This window comes from Phyllostomus hastatus, unplaced genomic scaffold (assembly GCF_019186645.2).
Source record: "Phyllostomus hastatus isolate PE091 unplaced genomic scaffold, TTU_PhHast_1.1 phas_contig_148, whole genome shotgun sequence".
In the NCBI taxonomy this organism is placed as follows: Eukaryota; Metazoa; Chordata; class Mammalia; order Chiroptera; family Phyllostomidae; genus Phyllostomus; species Phyllostomus hastatus.
This window is the reverse complement of record NW_025333607.1, coordinates 7,310,229-7,330,566: the sequence shown is the minus strand read 5'-3', so window position 1 is coordinate 7,330,566 and position 20,338 is coordinate 7,310,229. Positions and strand designations below refer to the sequence as shown.

The 20,338-nt window shown below is 49.8% G+C and overlaps 1 protein-coding gene across 1 annotated transcript in view; it reads left to right on the top strand.

Moving 5' to 3' along the window:
• Positions 1 to 475: 475 nt before the first annotated feature.
• The window catches only part of RAB4A (RAB4A, member RAS oncogene family), a 33,574-nt gene continuing 13,711 nt past the window's right edge, over positions 476 to 20,338 (top strand). The window contains exons 1-3 of the mRNA XM_045817792.1: positions 476 to 725; positions 15,737 to 15,817; positions 16,820 to 16,934. Of these exons, the coding sequence (XP_045673748.1) occupies positions 695 to 725; positions 15,737 to 15,817; positions 16,820 to 16,934 (227 nt within the window). The 5' untranslated portion in view covers positions 476 to 694. The remainder of the gene's footprint in view (positions 726 to 15,736; positions 15,818 to 16,819; positions 16,935 to 20,338) is intronic.

The window sequence follows — 20,338 nt, the reverse complement described above, 5'->3', positions numbered from 1 at the left end:
CAGCGTCTGTCGGTGTTCCGCACGCTCCAGCTCGGCCCGACCGGAGAGGCCCTGGCCAGTGCAGAACGCAAGGTAAGCCTGCCCGCGGCCCACGCACGCGGGCTGGCCTCCAGCTGGACACCTGTACTGCCTCCGAGTTACCCGTTAACCACGGTCGCGGGTGGATCATAGAAGCTGAAGGAACGCCTTCTCCCGGCCGACAGCCGCACAGGACAACGACGGCCTCTTTACCGAGGCGGATCAATCTGGCAAAAGGAAGGCAAATGGCCTTTTTCACCAGGGCAGGCACTAGGCCTCTTCGGTCCCAACGTTGGAACCGCGAGGCCCTGGCCTCCCTCACCCGCTGTGCAGCTGGGCCCCGCCCCGAGCGCGGGCGTGCCGCCGGGATGCGTGCGCATGCGCGACCACGGCAGGGCGGGGCCTCGCGCTCCGCGTCTCGTCCCTTCCCCTCCGGCTCCTCCCAGGCCGGTTCAGCTGGCGCGGGGCGGAGTGCGCCTGCGCGGAGCCGGTAGTCCCGCAAGGCCGCAGCCGCTCGGTGGCCGGCGGTTGCCGTGGGGACCGCGGGCCCCTCCCTCCTGCGTCCCCGCCCCACGCCGTTCCCCACCGAGACGCCGCGGACGACCCCGGCCCTCCCCTCCCGTCGCCCCGGCTGGAGCTGCTGCTGTGACCCGCGAGAGGCGGTGCCGCTCCAAAGATGTCGCAGACGGCCATGTCCGAGACCTACGGTATGCGGCCCGGCGGGCGGGGAGGCCGGGGCGCGGGGGCCCGGAGCCCGGCCCGGAGTGCGGGACGCGATCCGCTTTGTCAAGTTTCCTCTGGCTGCTTCTCCGCGCGCACGCCGGTGCGGGTTTCCTCCGAGAGTCTGATTTCAGCAGCTCAGGGCTTGGGCAGGAGCCGGAGCCCCCGTTCCCTCCGCGGTATTGTCCCCAGCGAGGGGTGTGCAGAACTTCGGGCGACGCCTGCATTTCAGCGTGAGCCTCGGACATTCGCGGGTGACCTTCCTGGTTTGGGATGCCTTTCTTTGCACCTGATTGGGGGAGGAGTAGTCGGTAGACTCTTCCAGTTCCTCCTCCGGAGGCCGCTGGCTTCGTTTCTGTCTCGCTCGAGGTTTCTAGCCCTTTCTAGTTGCATTATAACTATTTATAAAATTTTTTTTACCATAGACACCTTGGAGGCAGTCCTGTGTTTAATCTTTGCCTCCCCCCTGAATACCTACCTATACCTGGAGTTTCCCACAAATATTTTTTTAATTAACAAAACCCTTCCCACTACATATGCTGTGTTTTTTCGTTGTCGTTGTTGTTGTTTTAGTCCTGCATGGTGAAAAAATGAACCACACAGCATACCACTGCGTCCCATCAGGGGTGAGGAGGTGCTACCAGTTTGTAATCACTTTCAGATGTGTGCATGCAGACTGAGGCTTTGATTTGGAGTTTTACAGTCCCAGGCACAGGCTCAGATTCAAGTGCAGGCTCCTCAAGCCCACCCAGCCTTGTCTCCATTTGCGCTGGCGCGCTGCTCTTTCCCTTGGGGGATGTGTGCGCGGGCATGTGGAGTCCGCGTGCTAGGAGGGCGCGCGCTGCAGGCTCGGCTCTGGTCTCTGAGAGCTCACTGTAGAGTAGAGGATACACTATTAATCCAATTAACAGTGTAATGAATGGTTAAGAACGCTGCAGGAGTTCTGAAGGTATGTGGTCCTTTACAGTATATTACAAAGAAACCTAACCCAGACTGGGACCAGGAAGGCATTAACCAGGCAGCACCGCAGAACAGGACATGCCCACGCCCTGAAGGAGATGAAGTTCCACTAAGGGGAATGTGGCTTAAGCCCCACAGCAGCCCGCGGGAGAGGGGTGAGAGTGAGGCAGGGGGAATCTTGAGGTCCTTAGAGGGGTGGGGTCCCCATGCATGTGCTCCTTGAGGAGCCATTCCTGAGACGGGTGCATGCTTGGGGATATGGGGGTGGTGGGAGCAGGAGGTCCGTTTCCTAGAAGGCTTTGGAGATCTTCCACAAAGTTGCTGGCTTCATAAGGACCAGTGTTGTCAGAGATGCAAATGCATCCATGCGGTCTGGTTCTCTGCATAGAGAATCACTGTCCGATTTCATAAATATGTTCTCGAGTAGTTTTTGGTTATCCTTTTGCTTTACTTTTGCTCCTTATCCGACCCTTTTGTTTTCTTTCTTCGACCTGGATGAAGTTAACCAGGAGGGGTGGAAAGTCCACATAAGCATACCCAGGGGGAGGGGGGTATGAATTAGTAAGAAATGACTGAAAGAGTTCAGGAGATAGAGCTCTTATGTTTCATTATTCTTACGTAAAATAGTAACCATGGTAAAATGTAGGATACTTTTGGCATGTCTGCTTCTTTCAGACAGAGTTCATTGACCTTTTTGAACATCACAGAAACTGATTCAGTTCTGATCACAGGGCTTTGATCATTAGGATTCTTATTTCATAGCAGCTTCCAAATATGCTTTTATTTTTTGCTAATTCAATGAACCTTTTCCTCTAGTACAGGAATTCAAGGAAACTACTAGAAAACCAGTTTTAGAAAGAGCAAATGTGGCAGTTCAAAGCGTCAACCTAAAAAATTAAACATCATCCCAGACCAAGTGCTAACACTGTCGTGTTCCCTTATCACCGGCCATATTTGCACAGCATTGTTGCCCCAGAGCAAAATGGTCAGGGGCCCTCCTTCCGGACGTTTGCCTTTTGATAGCTGGTTTAAAAAAAAAAAAAAAGTTTGCCTAAACTTTAAACTCCTTTCTACTTTAGGCTCATTTTTTTTTCTCTTCTGGAAAAGAATGCTGTGTGTAACTTGGGACAAGTAAAGGCCAGTGCTTACAATGTACTGTTAATGAGGTAAATGTTTAGCATATTACAGCAGCATTTCACCTTTCATAGACTGAGCAGTGTTCCACATGTTGCTGCTTTGAAACCACTAACCACATGAAAACTAGATACTTTATATAATATTGTAATACAGTATTGCAGTCTTAAATACATAGGTTTCAGATTGAAACCCTCAATCCGAATAGCCCTAAACTGAAATAGTGTTTCCTAAATATTGTTACATTCACAGTATTCTTAAAGCCCTGGCTAGTTAGTGTGGTCTGGGACTCCCAGAGGAACTCCAGCCATCCGAGACTTGGGAGATGGCAAATTGACCCTATTTCTTTTTTTATGGTATTTTAATAAGATTTTATTTATTTATTTTTAGAGAGGGAAGGGAGGGAGAAAGAGAGAGAGAGAGAGAAACATCAATGTGCAGTTGCTGTGGGGCTGTGGCCTGCAACTCAGGCATGTGCCCTGACTGGGAATCGAACCTGCGATGCTTTGGTTCGCAGCCTGCGCTCAATCCACTGAGCTACGCCAGCCAGGGCTCTAAAGTCATTTCTGATACCAAGATTTGTGAGACAGACTAACAAATCAAATAGGTAGTACCAAGCAGTGATGTTTAGAAAGGAGCTGAAAAGTTTAAGTAGCACAGAATATGTTATGAAATGATAAGGGCTGAGGCAGTTTGAGAGAGTGGGAAATCTAAGCCAAATCTCTGTATACAGGGTCCGGGAAAAGTCACGCCATTGAGTGTGGTTGGCAGGGTGCGTGCCTGTCTTGCAGAGGATGGGTACCAATTTGAACATTTCACCAAAAATGTCATAAATAATATTGTACATGTTTTTTTTTAATTTATTAAACAGTTATTAAGTTTATATACATTTATTAGGGGCATTATTTGTGACAGACCGTGTATATTGGAGTTCATGCCTTCTACAATGAAAATACTTTATGAAACAAGAACATAAATTATTGGTCCTATTCTAATGAGTACTGCAATATACTCTTAATATTTTTTTTACTTTGTGCTTTATTTTTTAAATATAGTATTTACCACATAATCTTGAGAATTATTGAGATTTATAAATATATTATATATATATAATGTTTATATATATAAATTATAGGCTGTTGTGGGTTGAATTCTGTCCGCCCAAAGATAAGTCCAGACCCTAACCCCAGGTACCTGTGACTGTGGCCTTCCTTGGAAACAGGGTCTTTGCAGGTGTAACGAGGTTACAGACGATGAGCTCATTTTGGATGAAGGTGGGCCCTGATTCCGTGAATAATATTCCTGCAAAATGAGAAGAACTTGGTCACAGACACACGCACAGAGAACGTGATGTGAAGAGAGAGCCTGAGGTTGGAGTGATTTATCTACAAGCCGGGGCTCACCGGAGGATGGCCGGCCACCCCTGGAACCTAGTAAGAGGCCGGGAAGGACCCTTCCCTGGAGACTTCAGTGAGGACACGGCCCCACCAACACCTTGGCTTCGGGCTTCTGGCCGCCAGAACTGGAAGACAGTACATTCCTCTTTCAAGCCATCGTCTGTTTTTCCCGTGTGCTCGTCCACCGAAGGGAGGACGTTAGAGGCCTTTTCTTTTCTTTCTTCCTCTCCCGGAGGGTGGTCCTGTCCCCTGCGCCGACATCCAGCCGGGCAAGTGGGCATCCGCCACACGCCCTCTCCCTTCACAGCATGTCCAGGGGCAGCCGGGTCCTGGGGGCTCTTCCTTCTGAGCAGCTGTCACACCTGCTGCCCCTCTCCTGGCCCCGGCCCCTGCTTGCTGTCCCTCCCCGCCTCTCTCGGATTTCCGTCCCGCTCTCCCTGCCTGGGAGTGAGTTATCCCATGATGTTACAGATTTATTCCCCCATTCCCGACAACTCCGTTAGAGTACTTGCCAGTGGAAACCGTGTGAAGGAAAAGCCTTTGAACCCTCTGCATCTAGCAACACTTGTCTCTGGATGTCACCGCTTCCCCTGCCGGTCTGCTCTTGGTAATGGACTGTGCCCCTTTGTTCGAAGAAGACTTGGTTTGTGCTCCTCTGTAGCCATGACTCTGGGTTGGAGCTGAAGTGACGTGCAGGGCATTGTTACTGAAGGGACGGATGGCGTCACGCGAGAGAAAAGAAAAGGGCTCCAGCGTCCTCTCTTCGGTGGGTGAGTGAGTACGTGGGGAAACAGAAGATGGCTTGAAAGAGGAATTTATTGTCTTCTAGTTCTAGAGGCTGGAAGTCCAAAGTCAAGGTGTCCTCGCTGAAGACTCTAGGGAAGGGTCCTTCCTGGCCTCTTACCAGCTTCTAGGGGTGGCCGGCCATCCTCTGGCGACCCCCGGCTTGTAGATAGCAGACTGCAGCGCAGCACGCGAGTCAGATTAACACTGTCTGCACACTCTCTCCCTCTGGAATCCCCCTCAGCGCTTTCCGACCAAAAATACGTTTGTGTGGCGAGAGATTTGGCCAATACAAATAGGTCCCTGATGGCGATGGTTATGACACCTGGAGATGCAAAGCCAAGAGCAGCCCTACGCTACTTAGAACAGTGGACTCATGTGTGACAGTACTCTGTGTGACCTTTGTCCTTTCGTTCTTCTACTTCTCTTCTGTGTTGTGCTTTTGGCATTTAAGAAATCTTAAAAAGCGGCTAACAATGTCTAGATAGGGGGAGGGATATGTTTTAGAGGGAAGTTTATCATTTTCAAATGAATTTGTAATCATGCAGGAAAGAAATTGGGCACTTAAAAACTAAGCCTCTCTCTCCTTTGTTATAATGAAAAATACTATTATGTATAGCGCCCTCCATTCTAATACTGCCTCTCATGTCCACTGTTTGTCCTGGTTGCCGCAGAAACCCTCGTCGGAGTCACGCCACACGTGTGTACCGCCCGTGGGGGCCTTGCAGGCCTGTCCTTGCGTTCAGGCAGCTCGACAGTGACAAAGCAGATCTGTCTTTGCGGACTAGATCGCAAGCTCTTTGAAAGCAGGGGACTGCTTAGTGGCTTTCTGTCTGTCTGGCTGTGAGTAGCTCCTGGCCACAGCTTTCCCAAAACGCCAAAACAGCCCAATTTGTCCCATTGGAGAGGGGTTTATTTTCTTCTCAGTTACAGAACATGGAAGAAAAGGCCAGGGTAAATAGAAAACCCCACTCTAAGACATAGTTTGATCCTTTTCTTTATGGTGGAAGTCTGACAGCTTTTCATCTTGTAACAGAAATGCAACTCGAGTGAGGTCCTCTCTCACAGACAGCTGTGTCCGAATTAAAGAGGTCACATAAGGCATCCTTTAAGAAAACAGTGCAAACCTGAAACCGGTCCCCAGTGCATCGGAGCAGAGCACGCGGAGGTCCTTTGCTTTCCGGAGCTGCAGGGCGTGGCTGCTGCCCGGTTCGGTATAGTTTTATACCTGGGGAGAGAACACGTTGATCAAATGGGAGCTGGTCGGCCATGGAGGTAAAAGATCCGAAAAGTTGGGCTTTGGCGTGTCCATCACGCACCACGGTGGGGACAGGTGCTGAGCCCAGAACATAGCCTGGGGCCCCCAGGGGCCAACATGTTATTGTGGTGACAGATGTATCAGGTGGTGTGAGTCTGTGGTCAGCAGACCTTGAAATGCGTGCCATTTGGTCGTTAAGTAAATATTTGTTGAATGAACTCCCCTGGTTTGAAATCCGTGCTTACTTAACAGCCTTCTGATTAATTGACTGTATGATCAAAAACAAATATTATGCCTAACAGAAAATGTGTGCTTAATAGCTAAGAGATCCTTAGCTCTTTTGGTCATTTAATCAGGTAGAATGCTTCCAACCGCAGTTGGCAGAAAACCCAACTGAAAATCCTCCAGGTAACATAAAAATGTGTTTTTTCAAATAAGTGTAGCCGAGGCTTCAGGGCCGGCTGGTTCAGAAGCCCAGCTGTGACAGCAGGGACCTAGATGCTTCCCCTCCCTCCCCTGGCAGGGTGAGCCCCGTGCCCTCGGAGTTTTAGGTGGCGACTCTTTGTCGTGGGGGCGTGCTTCCTCATTTCCATCCACAGAAAAGAGCCCTTTCCTGCGTTCGTGAAACAGAAGTCCTCCCTACCCATCTGACTGGGTCACATCTGGGCAAGAGCCTGCCCCTGGACCAGTAACACCTTGCCCTGACCGTGCAAGCCTGGCTTTCCAGCCCAATCACGGGCAAGGAGGAGGGAGCCAGGAGTGACCGTTACCGGCTTAACATAATCAGGCCCCTGTCCTCAAGCTTGGGGGTCGTGTGTGCCTAGGTCACTTTGGCTCCTTGGGGAATGGATGCTAGGCAGGCAGCACCTACTGCAACAGCATCTGCTGGCCTCTCTAACACACGTAGGTTGCCGTTCAGTTTCAGCCTGGCCCAGTTCCTGATCTTCCTGAAGAAGACGATGGGCTTAAATGCTGCTCCCCACTCCCCCCCCCCCGCCCCCACAGTCGTGGGAAGAGCGTGGGCCTCACGTCGGGCACGCAGATGAGGGTCCCTTGTCTTCCTGGCAAGAAAGATCGAAACGTCTCGTATCGTTTCACAAACACTCTGCACTTGCATTTGGTCTTAGTTTTTACTGTGTTTTTGAACCTGCTGACGATATTTGGTGTTTCGGTCACGGTTCCTCTTCAGACTCACTTGGACTGCGGTAATACTCTTGGGAAGAAAATGCGAGTTGGCCGTTTGGTGGCTGTTACGCTTTGCCCACTTCTGTTACATCAGCACTTTGAGTAATTCTGTCACAAATATGGGTGTAAGCGAGGATGCTGTACCTGCCACGTACTTTATAAGAATGAGGTCCGTGTATTGGGTTATCTTTTTAATGTTAAAATCAATAGAGACCTTCATAATCTAGACATGATGGGTAAAACTATTGATAAAATTTCTATTGAAGTATATTTTGTTATTGTATAAATAAGTTCTTTAAAAATGTTCACAACTACAAGTTATAAGTGACACATTTTTAATCCCTCTTCTATATATTACTTAGTAATAAAGTTAATTTTCCCGAGTTATGTTTTCCCAAGAACAGTGTCACTTCTAGCTGTTGAGTGACAGGAGCCTTTGGGTCAGTGTCCTCGGATACGTGCTGATCAAAGGTTGTCTGGTACTAACCTGCCGTTGTTTCCATCCTTGGGCCAGGAAATCCTTCCTTATTGAAAAGCCATTGGCGTGTCTGGGCAGAGTGGCAACGCTGACTTCCTTCTAGGTGGGCGGTGGAGTCAGGACACAGCACACAGAGCCCTTTGCGTCCACTGTCTCTGAGCCTCCCCCGGGCAGTGGGGGGTAGACACTGGGGCCCACCCGTGAGGAGGCTGAACGGTCAGGGGCTCTGCCCACCGGCCCAGAGCCGAGGAGGGGTGGGGCGGGAATCTGAGCTCAAGATTGTCTGGCCTCACGTTCCCCAGGGTAGTCAGATTCTCCCTTCCCTTGTCTTTCCCCTGCAGAAATCTCCTCCGTAAAATCTCTGAGTGCCGACCCAGATTAAATGTTCTTCCTGGATCTCACTGCTCTAAGGCATGTCCTAGGCAAACCCTGGATGTTTAACATAAGTCACAGTCGATCCTGAAATCGGGGATGGGGCGGGAACCGAGGCTTGTACCTTCCAAACTAATGCGGAGACCGTGAAGGTTCTCGAGGGGTGCCCTCAGAGATCCGCGTCACCTCGGGGGTCGCACGTTCTGGTGGGGCGTTGGGGGTTTGCTCCGAAAACACAGTTCAGAAAGACATGTCTTCTTGAAAGACACCTCTTTCATTACGCTGGAGCGTTCTCTGAGACCCTGCGGTAAAGCACTCGGCCTTATTTCTTCCCAGAGTTTTCTCCTCCCTGCGTCTAACTCAGAGTCAACATTCTACTCTTCAGAATTCCCAGAACTCGACTCCTGGCTAAGGGTGACTGAATTTATTAGGTCTCTTCACTTCTGGCTGCTGCACTGGCCACTGACTTCCTTTTCTGGGCAGTTTTCCACTTTAGGAGAATAGTTTCTTTTAAAAACGTATTATTACATCAAGCAGAAGCACCTAAGAACTTGCGGCTTTGATGCTGGCGGGCTGGCCGGCCCTGCTCGCTCACCTGCTGACTGCCCTTGGCCCACACAGCAGGCCGCAGTGGGACGGGTCCTAATGAGCACTCGGGCAAAACCGCAGGCCCTGGCCCGGCCCCGGGCTGTCACCGGAGAGCCTGGGCCGCAGATGTTAAATCCACAGACGCTCCGATCCCCTGTGCTGACCTCCGAGGCAGACCCCGGCGGATGGACGGGCAGCGCCCCCCTTAGCCCTGCTCTCTTTCCCCCTCCCTCCCTTCTCCCTCCGCCTGCCTCCGCGGGTCACGTGCTGCCCCGCTGCCCACACCTTCCTTCCCCTAACCAGCATTTCGGAGGCTTCTGAAGTACCAGTCATCCTATGTCCTGTGCTCTGCTAACTCCTCACTGCTGTCATCGGATAACCTTGGGGCCGTTCCTGATTCCACAAGGTCACCTGGCTCCTAGCCTTCCTCTCCACCCCAACTCCTCTCTGACCCTGGGTGACTGCTCCCCCGTACAGAGGGGTCCGTCAGCCCCTGAGCGTCCCAGGTCTGTGACTTCAGCTCTCGGCACCCTCTCCCACGTCTGCTGCCCCCACGGAGGGACTCACTTCCCTGGCTGCGCACTGGACACAGGTCCCCTTCTGATCACACCCATCCAGGCTTCACTCGCGGAGCTCCCGGCTCCGGGTCCCCACCACCCCGCCCCTTCCTTTCAGGCAGTGAGCTGCTCCCTCTCCGGATACGATGCCCGCGCCCCCTCCTTCCGCCTCTTCTTCCTCGTCCTTCAGCTGCACGTGCTTCGCAGATTCCAAGCCCAGCTTCCCAGCCATCTGCCTCACCTGCCGCCCTAGGGATGCAGCTCTCTGTAGGGGGAGATCGCGGTAGGCTTGGGGTTCCCCTTCCGTCTGGGTGCCGAGTCCATCGGCAGTTTTAACCCTCCACTCAAGCCCTTCCTCTCACTGTGAGCCCAGGACAGGGAGGAGGATGCCGCCCTGGGGGAACTCACTTCTCCAGCCAGGGCACTCACTCACCTCCCCGCTTATCCTGTCCCCTTGCCCTCCTGTCTCAGAGGAGAGGGGGTCTCTCTCCCTGTCGGAGCCGGACCCCTGCCCTCGGGGTCGGGGACTCCTGTCACCCACCACCCCTGTCTTTTTCTCCCAGCAACTTCCCCCTCTGCACCCTCCCGGACTCCCCTCCTCCTCTTCCCGGCACAGCCAGGCTTCCTGCGACAGTCTTCGGTACTTTTTCTCTGCGGCGGCTTCCCTGACTCTTCAGCTGGCTGACTGCGCCCCCGCCTCCAGTGAGGGGGACTTTACCCGGGGTGCGGGCGGTGACCCTCACTGGGCACTTGGCAACCACCGTCATCCTACGTGGCTTCCCTCCTCGGTCAGCCCTTGCAGGGACTGCCCCGCCCCCGTCTCCGCCCTGCTGGCTCCTGGGTGTTGTAAGTGTAATCTCTCCGGATCTGCGCTCCTTATCTCGCCACAAGATGGACTCCTCCTTAGAGGCTTGCGCTCCTTCTCCCAGGGGCTGACGGGACCCACCAGCGGGTTCCCTGAGCCAGAAGCCAGGGAGGCCGTCTCCCTCCCGCAGGCAGGGCCGGCCCCCTGTGCTTCCTTTCTGACCTTTGGAAACCTAAAAGCAAAACTGCTCCCTACGGGAGCGAGTGGGAGGGCCAGGGTCATCTTGTCTACTCACAGTGTCTTCGTTTGCTTGAGGCCCCAAGGTCAGGGTGGACTGTCAGCTGTTGAACAAACACGCTGTGCCCTGCTGTCCCTTGCTGGCAGGCTTCCTGCTGTCGGAGGGGCCGTTGGTGTCCTTGCGGTTGTAGCTCCGGTCCTGCTTCGTGCTTTCCGTCTGCTCCGCTCAGGGAAAGGAGAGGTTGCGGAGAGGAGTGTAGAAACGGGCCGGGATTTCCAAGGGAGGCTGCTCCTGGAGTTCGTCCTTTGGCTTCGTTCACTGCTTCCTGTTGGAGTCTTTCCGCTCCTGACCAGTGTTTGTCTTCCTGAACGGCTGACATTTGCTCAAGACTGATTTCTGATTATTTGATACTGTCCCTATTAGCTCATTTTTCTCATGAAAAATTGAAAGCACATTAGTAGCGTATACCCATTTCAGATTTCCCCTTTTGGGTTGTGATCTTTTCCCTACCTCAAGCTTAATTCATGCTGATGAAACCCTCGTCAGCTGAGTGTCATTATCAGAAATTGGATGCAAAACATTTCTTTGTGATTCTGAGCCCACAAATTCACACTCAGTGTAATAAAACACCATCAAATCTGATTAAAGTGGACATGATTATTTAACTAGTTTAAGTTAGTTATACAACCTAACTGGGCATTTTCCTTTGTTAATTACTTTGTAAAAAGTCAGGCCTTTTTGTAGCTGTCAAGCACAGTACACCCGACATTTAAAACATTTGCATGTGCAATTTGTGTGTCATTCGACTTCAAGCAAAGAAGGAAGAAAGAAAATCCCCCAGGCGATGAAAACAGGATCAGTTGGTAAAACCAGTGCAGGTGGATGTGGGGCCCGTGGGCGCGGGTGTGAGAGGCCGGCTGTTGTGAGAGGCCAGCAGACCTGGAGCACCGAGGGCAGAGCACCAGGCCGCTCCCCCGGCCCCCAGTTCTGTCCTGGACCGCACGGGGCCCCGCCCCTCCGGAGCTCAGGGGCGAGAGGCGGGTGAAGTCCAGGTCCCCAGGTCCCCGTGTGTTCACTGGGGCTCCCCGCGACGCTGGGTGCTTGGTCTCGGTGCGCGTTGACCGAACACGCGCGTCTCCTGACGAGAGAGGCTGGCCTTCTTAGCTGACGCCCCTTCCTTCCTGGGCACCGTTTCCGTCCTGGGGCACACCTGTGGGTGCTTCCTTCAGTTTAGGACCATGCGTCGTAAATGTGGGGTTGTTACCTGATGATATTACCTACTTTATTTTTTAGAAAACTTTTAATTGTGGAATAGATTCACCATCAGTTTTCAGGAAAAAAAAAAGAGCTCTCATGTCCCCTGTGCCCTGTTCTCCCCAACGGTGGCATCCACGAAACCCGCATAGGGTCTCACCTGCAGGACCCCGACGTCCGCACAGCTGCAGACACAGCACCTCTCCGTCCCCATGTTCTGTCCCCGGGTCCCGTCCCCGGCGCACACTCTTCCTCCCCGCCCCCGCCCCTCCTCAGCTTCCAGCAACCACTGACCTGCTCCTCACCCCTGCCGTGTCGTCACTGTGAGAGCGTCGCATAAATGGGATCAGGCCGGGTGTAGTCTTTGGGGACTGACTTTTCCCCTCAGCACCCTTGTCCGGGGACTCAGCCAGGTCGGGGCCCATGTCAGCAGTCTGTTCCCTTTTCCTGCTGAGTGGTATTCCTAGGTTAACCATTCACCTGCTGAAGAACATCTGCGCCGTTTCCAGTGTTTGGGCTTTTACCAGTGCAGCTGCTGTAAACATTCGAGTACAGGGTTTCCTGTAAACCCAAGTCTTCAGTTTCCTGGGACAGATGCCTGGGGTGCAGTGGCTGGGAGTTGCACGTTTCGTTTTTTAAGAAGCCTCTGGACGGCTGTCCAGAGTGGCTCTGCCATGTCGCATCCCCCCCAGCAGAGGGTGAGCGGTCCCGGCTCTGCGCGTCCTCACCGGCATCTGGGGTGGCCCTGTTCTCTGTGGTGGCCATGCCGATAGGTGTGGTGGCACCTCATTATGGCTTTAATTTGCATTTCCCTAATTATTGTCTAAGGATGTTGAAAATACGTTCATGTGCTTATTTGCCATTTGTATATCCTTTTTGGTGAAATGTCTCTTCATGTCTTATGTCCAAAATTGTTTGATTTTCTTTTTACAGTGGACTTTTGAGGGGTTTTTTTTTAAGATTTATTTATTTTTAGAGAGGGAAGGGTGATGGGGGGTGAGGGAGAGAGAGAGAGAGAGACACATCAATGTGCGGTTGCTGGGGGCCTTGGCCTGCAACCCAGGCATGTACGCTGACTGGGAGTCGAACCTGCGACACTTTGGTTCTCAGCCCGCGCTCAATCCACTGAGCTACACCAGCCAGGTTTGAGGGGTTTTTTTTAATGTATATATTGTATATGCTACTAGTCCTTTGTTGGTTATGTGTCTTGCAGATCATTTTCCCATCTGCAGTTTGTCTTTTCATTGTCTTAACAAAGTTTTCTACAGTGCAGAGGTTTTTGATTTTGATGAAGACCATTTTATCAGTTTTTCCTCTTCTGGATGGGGGAGCGGTGTTTGTGTGTGTGAAATCTAAGAACTCTTTGATTAGCCATAGTTTCTGAAGCTTTCATATTTTTCCTAAAAGTTTTAAAGTGTTGTTTTATCTTTAAGTCAGTGATTTATTTTGAATTAATTTTTCTTAAGAAATGAGACTTAGGTCATAGGTCTTTTTCCCCTATTATGGATGATCGCTTGCTTCAGCGCCATTTGCTAAAAAGCTAAATTTCTCCCATTAAATAGTTTTTGCACTTTCGAAATTGATTGGACAGATTAGTGTCTGTCCATTCTGTTAGTGCTCTATTCCGTTCCACTGATCTGTGTGTCTCTCTCCCTCCCAGTAATCCCACAGAGTTGTGATTACTGTCGCTGCATTTAAATCAAGTAAAGTGACTCCTTCCACTTTACTCTTATTTTTCAAAATTGTTTTAGTTATTCTAGTTCCCATGTCTTTCCATTTAACTTTTAGAATAATCTCGTCTGTATCTACCAAAAAGCATCACTAGCATTCTAATAGGGACTTTATTAAACATATGTATCAATTTGGGGAGAACTGACATCTTTACTAAGTCTGGCCTTCTAAGCCGGTGCACACAATATGTCTCTTCATTTGCTTAGGTTCCCTTTTGTCTCATCGGTATTTTGTAGTTTTTAATGTCGAGTCCTTTACATGTTTATCTTGGCCTTGTTGAACTCATGTATTGGTTGTAGGGGGGCTTTTTTTTTTAGATTCCTTGGATTTTCTATGTAGACAGTCATATCTGGTAGTAGGAAGAATTTTATTTCTCCCTTTTTGATCTGTGTGCCTTTGTTTCTTTTTCACACCTGGTTGCACTGGCTAGACCCCCCTGTGGGTACTGACTGGAAGTGGTGGGGGCCGCCTCCTCACTTCCCTCCCTGGTGGGGGGGTGGGGGGGCAGAGCAGTCTCTCACCGACACGATCAGCTGTAGACTTTTTCAGCGCCCTTTCTCGAGTTGAGGGGGTTCTCCTCTGTCCTCGTTTCTGAGGGTCTTTATCATGAGTGAGTGTTGGTTTTTGTGAAATGCTTTCTCTGCATTAGTTGATATGATCGTGTGATTTTTTTTCTTTTCACCTATTTATAGTGTAATTATATTGATTGATTTTCAAATATTTTAGACTTTCATCCCTGAAATAAAGTCCATTTGGTCATAGTGTATAATTTTTATATTATATATATATTACTGAATTCAGTTTGCTAGTATTTTATTAAATATTCATAAGGGATATTATTCTGTAGTTTGTTTTGTTCTACTACTGTCTTATTCCAGTTTGGGTATCAAGGTAAAAACAGCTTTATAAGATATCCTGGGAAAGTTTTCCCTCCTTCTTTCTCAGAGAGGTTGAGTAGATTGCTGTTGAGTCTTCTTCATGTTTGGGAGGACTCTCTAGTGAAACCCTTCTTGTTTTAAAATTACAAATTCAATTTTCTTTATAGATCTAGGGCTCTGTAATTATCTGTTTGATGTTGGGTGAGTCGTCGTGCGCTCTGTCTTCGAAGGGTCGGCCCCTTTCATGGATCGTGAGGTTTTGTGAGTCGAGTTGTTCGTGTTGTTCTCTGTCACCCTCCCGACGTGGCGATGTGCCTGTTTCACCCCGGCACTGGCTGTCGGCGCCTCTGCCCTGGTTCCGTGTCAGTCCTCGTGCACAAGGGGGTGACGGATGGCCCCTGCGTGTTGGCGCCCACGCTGTTCTCTTCTTCACGGCAAGGTGGGACATTGATTGGTGCAGAGCTGCCGGCACCAACCTCCTGTTCTCACCCGCTCAGGGGTTGAGCACCGCCCAAACAGGCGCGTTTTAGCCGTCTAGAGAGGGCCTGCTCCGCACACCCTGTGAAACTGCCTTCGCCATCTGCTCCCTCTGCTGAGACAAGACCTCAAGCTGCTGCCGCCCACCAGACTGCTGAGCGACGCCACCCAGACACCTAAGTCCCTCTGATGCCCTGTTCCCCTTCTGGGCACCTGGTCAGGGCGGTCCCCTGCGGTGCGGGGCTTCCCCTCCCACCAGCTGTCCAGTGCCGCCCAGATCAAATGTGTGCAGTGCAGGGCCTGTCACAAGCAGGTCCCCATTCTCCGCTCTCCGCTCAGGCCAGACCCCTGAGCGCGGCACACCCGCGCTTGGTCTGTCAGCCTCACTGATCTCTCCGAGGAGCCAGCGCTGCTTTTCACGGACTTTTTCTCTTTTGTGTTTCTCTTTTGTGGTTTCTTTATCAATGGAACTGAAAAGTTTAAAAAAAGGAGAAGAAGGGAATGGACTTCTCAAAGCCCAAACGTCTACCAGGGTTTTTCTTTTGTATAGAAAACATTTGAAATTTCTCGGGTGTTTTCCTTGTCATGCATGTTCATATTTCTTTGAACAGTGGCTAGCAAAGGAACAGATTTTATTTATTACAAGAATAGTTTTCAGGCTTCCAGCAACAAAGGAAATTGTCCCAAAAGCACAGTTTAAAAACCTCTGAACTACGGTGTAAGCCAAGTACCAAAAATATGAGACAATAAGTCACCATGTTCCTTGTCGTTTTCACAAAGTATTGTTACCTCATTTTGTTCAATTAACAGCTAAGATTTCATTAAACTTCATGATTGTAGTCTAAGAATAAGTGTATAGCACCTGCTTTAAAGTTATTTTTCACAGTCTCTCTTGTTTTTCAGATTTTTTGTTCAAGTTCTTGGTTATTGGAAATGCAGGAACCGGCAAGTCGTGCCTGCTTCACCAGTTCATTGAAAAGAAATGTAAGTGGCGGAAAGGGTCATCATGGTCTCATGCGCGTCTTCTCAGAGGCCCCTCTGGCTCAGCCTTGCCTGGCGGCTTCAGTCTAGCACAGCGTCCACCCCAGCTAGCTCTGCACTGCCGGGCCTGGGGCCGGCTGGGGAGGTCGGCATTAACCTTTTATCCCCCATGCCCCCAGGAAACAGGGAGCCCACTGGGCAGACAGCATCCCTGGTTCCCGGGCCGTGACGTGAGTCTCACAGTGGGGGAGGTAGGCTGGGGTGGAGGGGAGGCTGTGCAGGCTTCGAGCTTTTAGCTTGTCCTCTGGTCATCGCAGATCGTCCTCTGCAGACAGCTCCCTGCGGCTGGGCTCGCCAGCCGGGGCTGCCCGCCTCCCTGCCCGTCCACACCGATGGTGTGGGTTTCTCCAGCAAACCAACCCCTTCCGAGCTATCGCCACGCAACACTCAAGTTCCTGTCTCCTCCACAGCTACAGTGTGCCTTGGGTTGAGTTTTAGACGTTTGAGTTTTGTTCTGTTTACTCGTATCTTTTCCTCTTGATCTCTGGTCTCCAGGTTTCTTTTGAGCGCTTTTGGTTCCCTTGTATTTCTTTAGTGTTTCTCCATTCAAGGAGTTGACACTCTTCATTCCTTATCAGTGACGGAGTTGCAGATCTGTCCCTGGTGGCGTTTGGAGCACCACCACAGGGGACAGGGCCCCTGGCTCTCTCGTCTGTAGTGACCAGCTCGTGACCAGCTCCTGACCAGCTCTGAGCCCAGGCTCTGCCGTGCGGGGTTTGTTTCAGGGGTTTTGAGAAAAAGCTTTATTGTCTCTGAGAACAGGGGCTGTGCGCGTCTTATGTAAGACGGTGACCGCTTGCCCGCTGCCCACCAGAGAAACAAGTGGCTAAAGCGAACGACACCGCCCACAGATTTAACCCTGGACTTGAGTGTTGCTTGTTTAAGTCAGTCAGCCTGTTTCCTTACGGTCCTTACATTAAATGTCTTGTTCTTTTTCTTTTTCAGTCAAAGATGACTCAAATCATACCATAGGAGTAGAGTTCGGTTCAAAGATTATAAATGTTGGTGGCAAATACGTGAAGTTACAGATATGGGACACAGCAGGCCAAGAACGATTCAGGTAGATCTTTCTTATTATTAACTTATAACTTATTAAAAATATTCGAAAAACTGCATTTGAAATAATCAATTAATGTTGTCTTAATATATGTACCATCCTCCAGCCCCTCCCACAAATGTTAGAAACTTCACCTCCGGAAGCTTTAAGACGAGCTGAAAGTCAGTTTCTCTCCCCAGAGCATCAGTTGGCCAGAGAGCCCCCTCGAGTCTGTCCCAAGTGAGTGCGTCCGAATTTCGGGGCTAATCTGTCCGTGGAGCTAGGGAGGCCGCTCGGATGCGGCACTGCACGTTCTGCAGCGTGCTCAGAGATACAGGGCCATGAGATAACACAGTGTTTCTCCATATTTCACTTTTTAAAGAAATTTTTCAAAAATGTCTAAAGAGATTTTGTTTTTTACATTAATAGACTGTGTTCTTATGGTCGACGTACACAGTATTCTCTCGGCCGTGACTGGTGCTCCCGGCGGTGGCCCCGGGTCACCGCAGATGCGGCTCCGTGTTCCGTGTGCTGTGGCTGCTGGAGCAGAGGCAGTGCGATGTTTCGGGTGGGCTGCTGGGACACGCACACAGTCGGAACAGAACAGACTGTCACATTTCAGAAATCAGTTAAATAAAATTAACTCGCACTGCAAGCATTTCACTTAATTATACACTAATTAATTGACTTGAGTCAGGTTCATGCTGTATTCTAAATGCTCAATAATTGTTTGCTTCAAAAGTAGTGTAACCATTTTCAGTCACTATCATTCTTCTGGAAGCACTGGTTAAACCTGTGGATTTACTGACATGTCCCCTAGAGCAAGGGACATAAAGAATTAACAAATGGGACCTCATCAAAATAAAAAGCTTCTGCACGGCTAAAGAAAACAGTATCAAAATAAAAAGAGAACCAACTGTATGGGAAAACAAATTTGCCAATGATACCTCAGACGGGTTTAATCTCCAAAATATATAAAGAACTTACATGACTCCACTCTAAGAAGACAACCCAATTAAAAAATGGGCAAAGGACTTGAACAGACACTTCTCCAAGGAGGACATACAGAAGAGCCAAAAACACATGAAACAGTGTTCAATATCACTAGCTATCAGAGAGATGCAAATTAAAACCACAATGATATACCACTTCACAGTGGTCAGAATGGCCATCATAAACAAAGCAACAAACAGTAAGTGTTGGGGAGGTTGTGGAGAAAAGGGGACCCTAGTGCACTCTTGGTGGGACTGCAGACTGGTGCAACCACTATGGAAAGTATGGAACTTCCTCAGAAAATGAAAAATGGATCTGCCTTTTGACCCTGCAATTCCACTGCTGGGGCTCTATCCTAAGAATACTAAAACACCAATACAGAAGAACCTTTGCACCCCAATGTTCATAGCAGCACAACTTACAATAGCTAAGTGCTGGAAGCAACCTAAGTGCCCATCAGTAAACGAATGGATCAAAAAACTATGGTACATTTACACAATGAACTTCTATGCAGCAGAAAGAAAGAAGGAGCTCCAACCCTTTGCAACAGCTTGGATGGAGCTGGAAAGCATTATGCTAAGCGAAACAAGCCAGGCAGTGAAAGACAAATACCATATGATCTCACCTTTAACAGGAACCTAATCAACAAAACAAAGAGACAAGCGAAATATAACCAAAGACACTGAAATAGAGGACAGGCTGACAGTGATCACAGGGGAGAGAAGAGGGAATTTCAGGGGACAATGGGTAGGGTTTACAGGAACAAATTTAAAGGACACATGGACAAAAACTAGGGGGAGGGTGGTAATGGGGGGGAAGTGGGGAGGGTTGGATGGGTGGGCTGGAATGGGAGTAAAAGGGAGAAAACTACTTGAACAATGATTAAAATAAAATAAATAAATAAATAAATAAATGGGGGGGAACCTGTGGATTCAACTCGACTTTTATGTCTTCTCACCCCCAAAGTCCCACCGAAATGATGGTAAAATAACTAAGATGGTATCAACTAAGATCAGAATATTTTAATGAAAAAAGGAGAATGCTTAGTTGTGATTAAAACATTTCAGAAAAAAAGGTTCAAGATAAGAAGTGGACAGTGTGGTGACTGTCTGAAGCAGAGGGAGCTGCACGTGAGAGCACTGGTCGTGGGGGAAGGCCGTGTCTTCCGGGTGGACCCGGGAGGAAAAGGCCGGGCCGGGAGCTTTGGGCTCTGCAGGAGGGAGGGCTGAGTGTTTGCGGCGTGTGCACAGTGAGAGGTTCGGTCTCTGAGCTGAAGCAGGGACTGGGCTCCAGGTCAGAAGGCACCGCGGAGGGAGGGCCGGGGTTAGGCAAAGGCTGGAAGGAGGGAGATGAATTGAAGGTCTGGGACCCTCACCCTCTTCCCCCACTGCTTCCCTCGTTGCTGGGAGCCAGGAGCATATGTTTCAGGAAGGAGAAACGAGTCTTCTCCACAGAAAAACAGGAGCCGCAGAAGGAAGGCCTTAGGATGCTAACGTTTCCGTTTCCCCAATAAACCAGCCCAGTCTCTGTCCGTCCATCTTGCGGGGCCGTCTCACCGAACGCTTGAAGTGCTGCTCGTGGGGCACTTTCCATTCCTCGCTCTCGAGTACAAAGGTGCCAAGGCTCACCAGGCGTTCAGAGAACGTTTCTAAAATACAAGAGCCCAAAGGAAAGAAAATAGTAACTTTCAGGGGACAGGAAAAAAACACAAACTACAGTATCCTCAGAAATAAGAGCAGAGATTACATTCAAGTAATGGGAACAAAGGTATATTTTTAAAAGAGCAATTAAAATAATGTTAAATAGAGTAGTGATCTTCCAGGAAGTTAAACAAGAAATTTGAGATGAAAGGGGAGAGACAACATAAAAAAAAAAAACCACGCAGAATTAATTCAGGAATTCCAGTGCCTGGCTACTAGGAGTTCCCGAAGACAGGGGCAGAGGAAACAATCAACGAAAGTTTTCCATTGAAGGATTACGACTCCAGACATACTCGCCTGCCCTATGCCAAATACAAATAAGTGAGTGGGAAAAGTGTCCAGACAAGGGCAGGTCATGTGAAATTTCAGAGTGCAAGGGATGGAGTGAAGAAACAGAGATTCCAAGAAGAAAAACAGTCGCACGTCAAGGATTGGAAATGGGAATCGCACGGCCCATTCACCAGCGTCATTTGGAAACTAGAAGATACTGAAGCGTTGCCTTCAACACTCAGCACGAAAAACTCTTTTCCAACCTAAAATTCGAAATGTAACCAAACCGCCAATTAGATGCAAAGGTAAAATCAGAATGCCTTTGGATATGCAAGGAAGCAGATGGAGGTTATCTTAGAAACTACAGGAGCTTATACTTGACCCAGAAAGAGTCAAGCAGAAGCTTATACTTGACCCAGATACAGTCAAGCCGGTAGGGGCGGTCCTGGGCAAGAACGGGAAGTG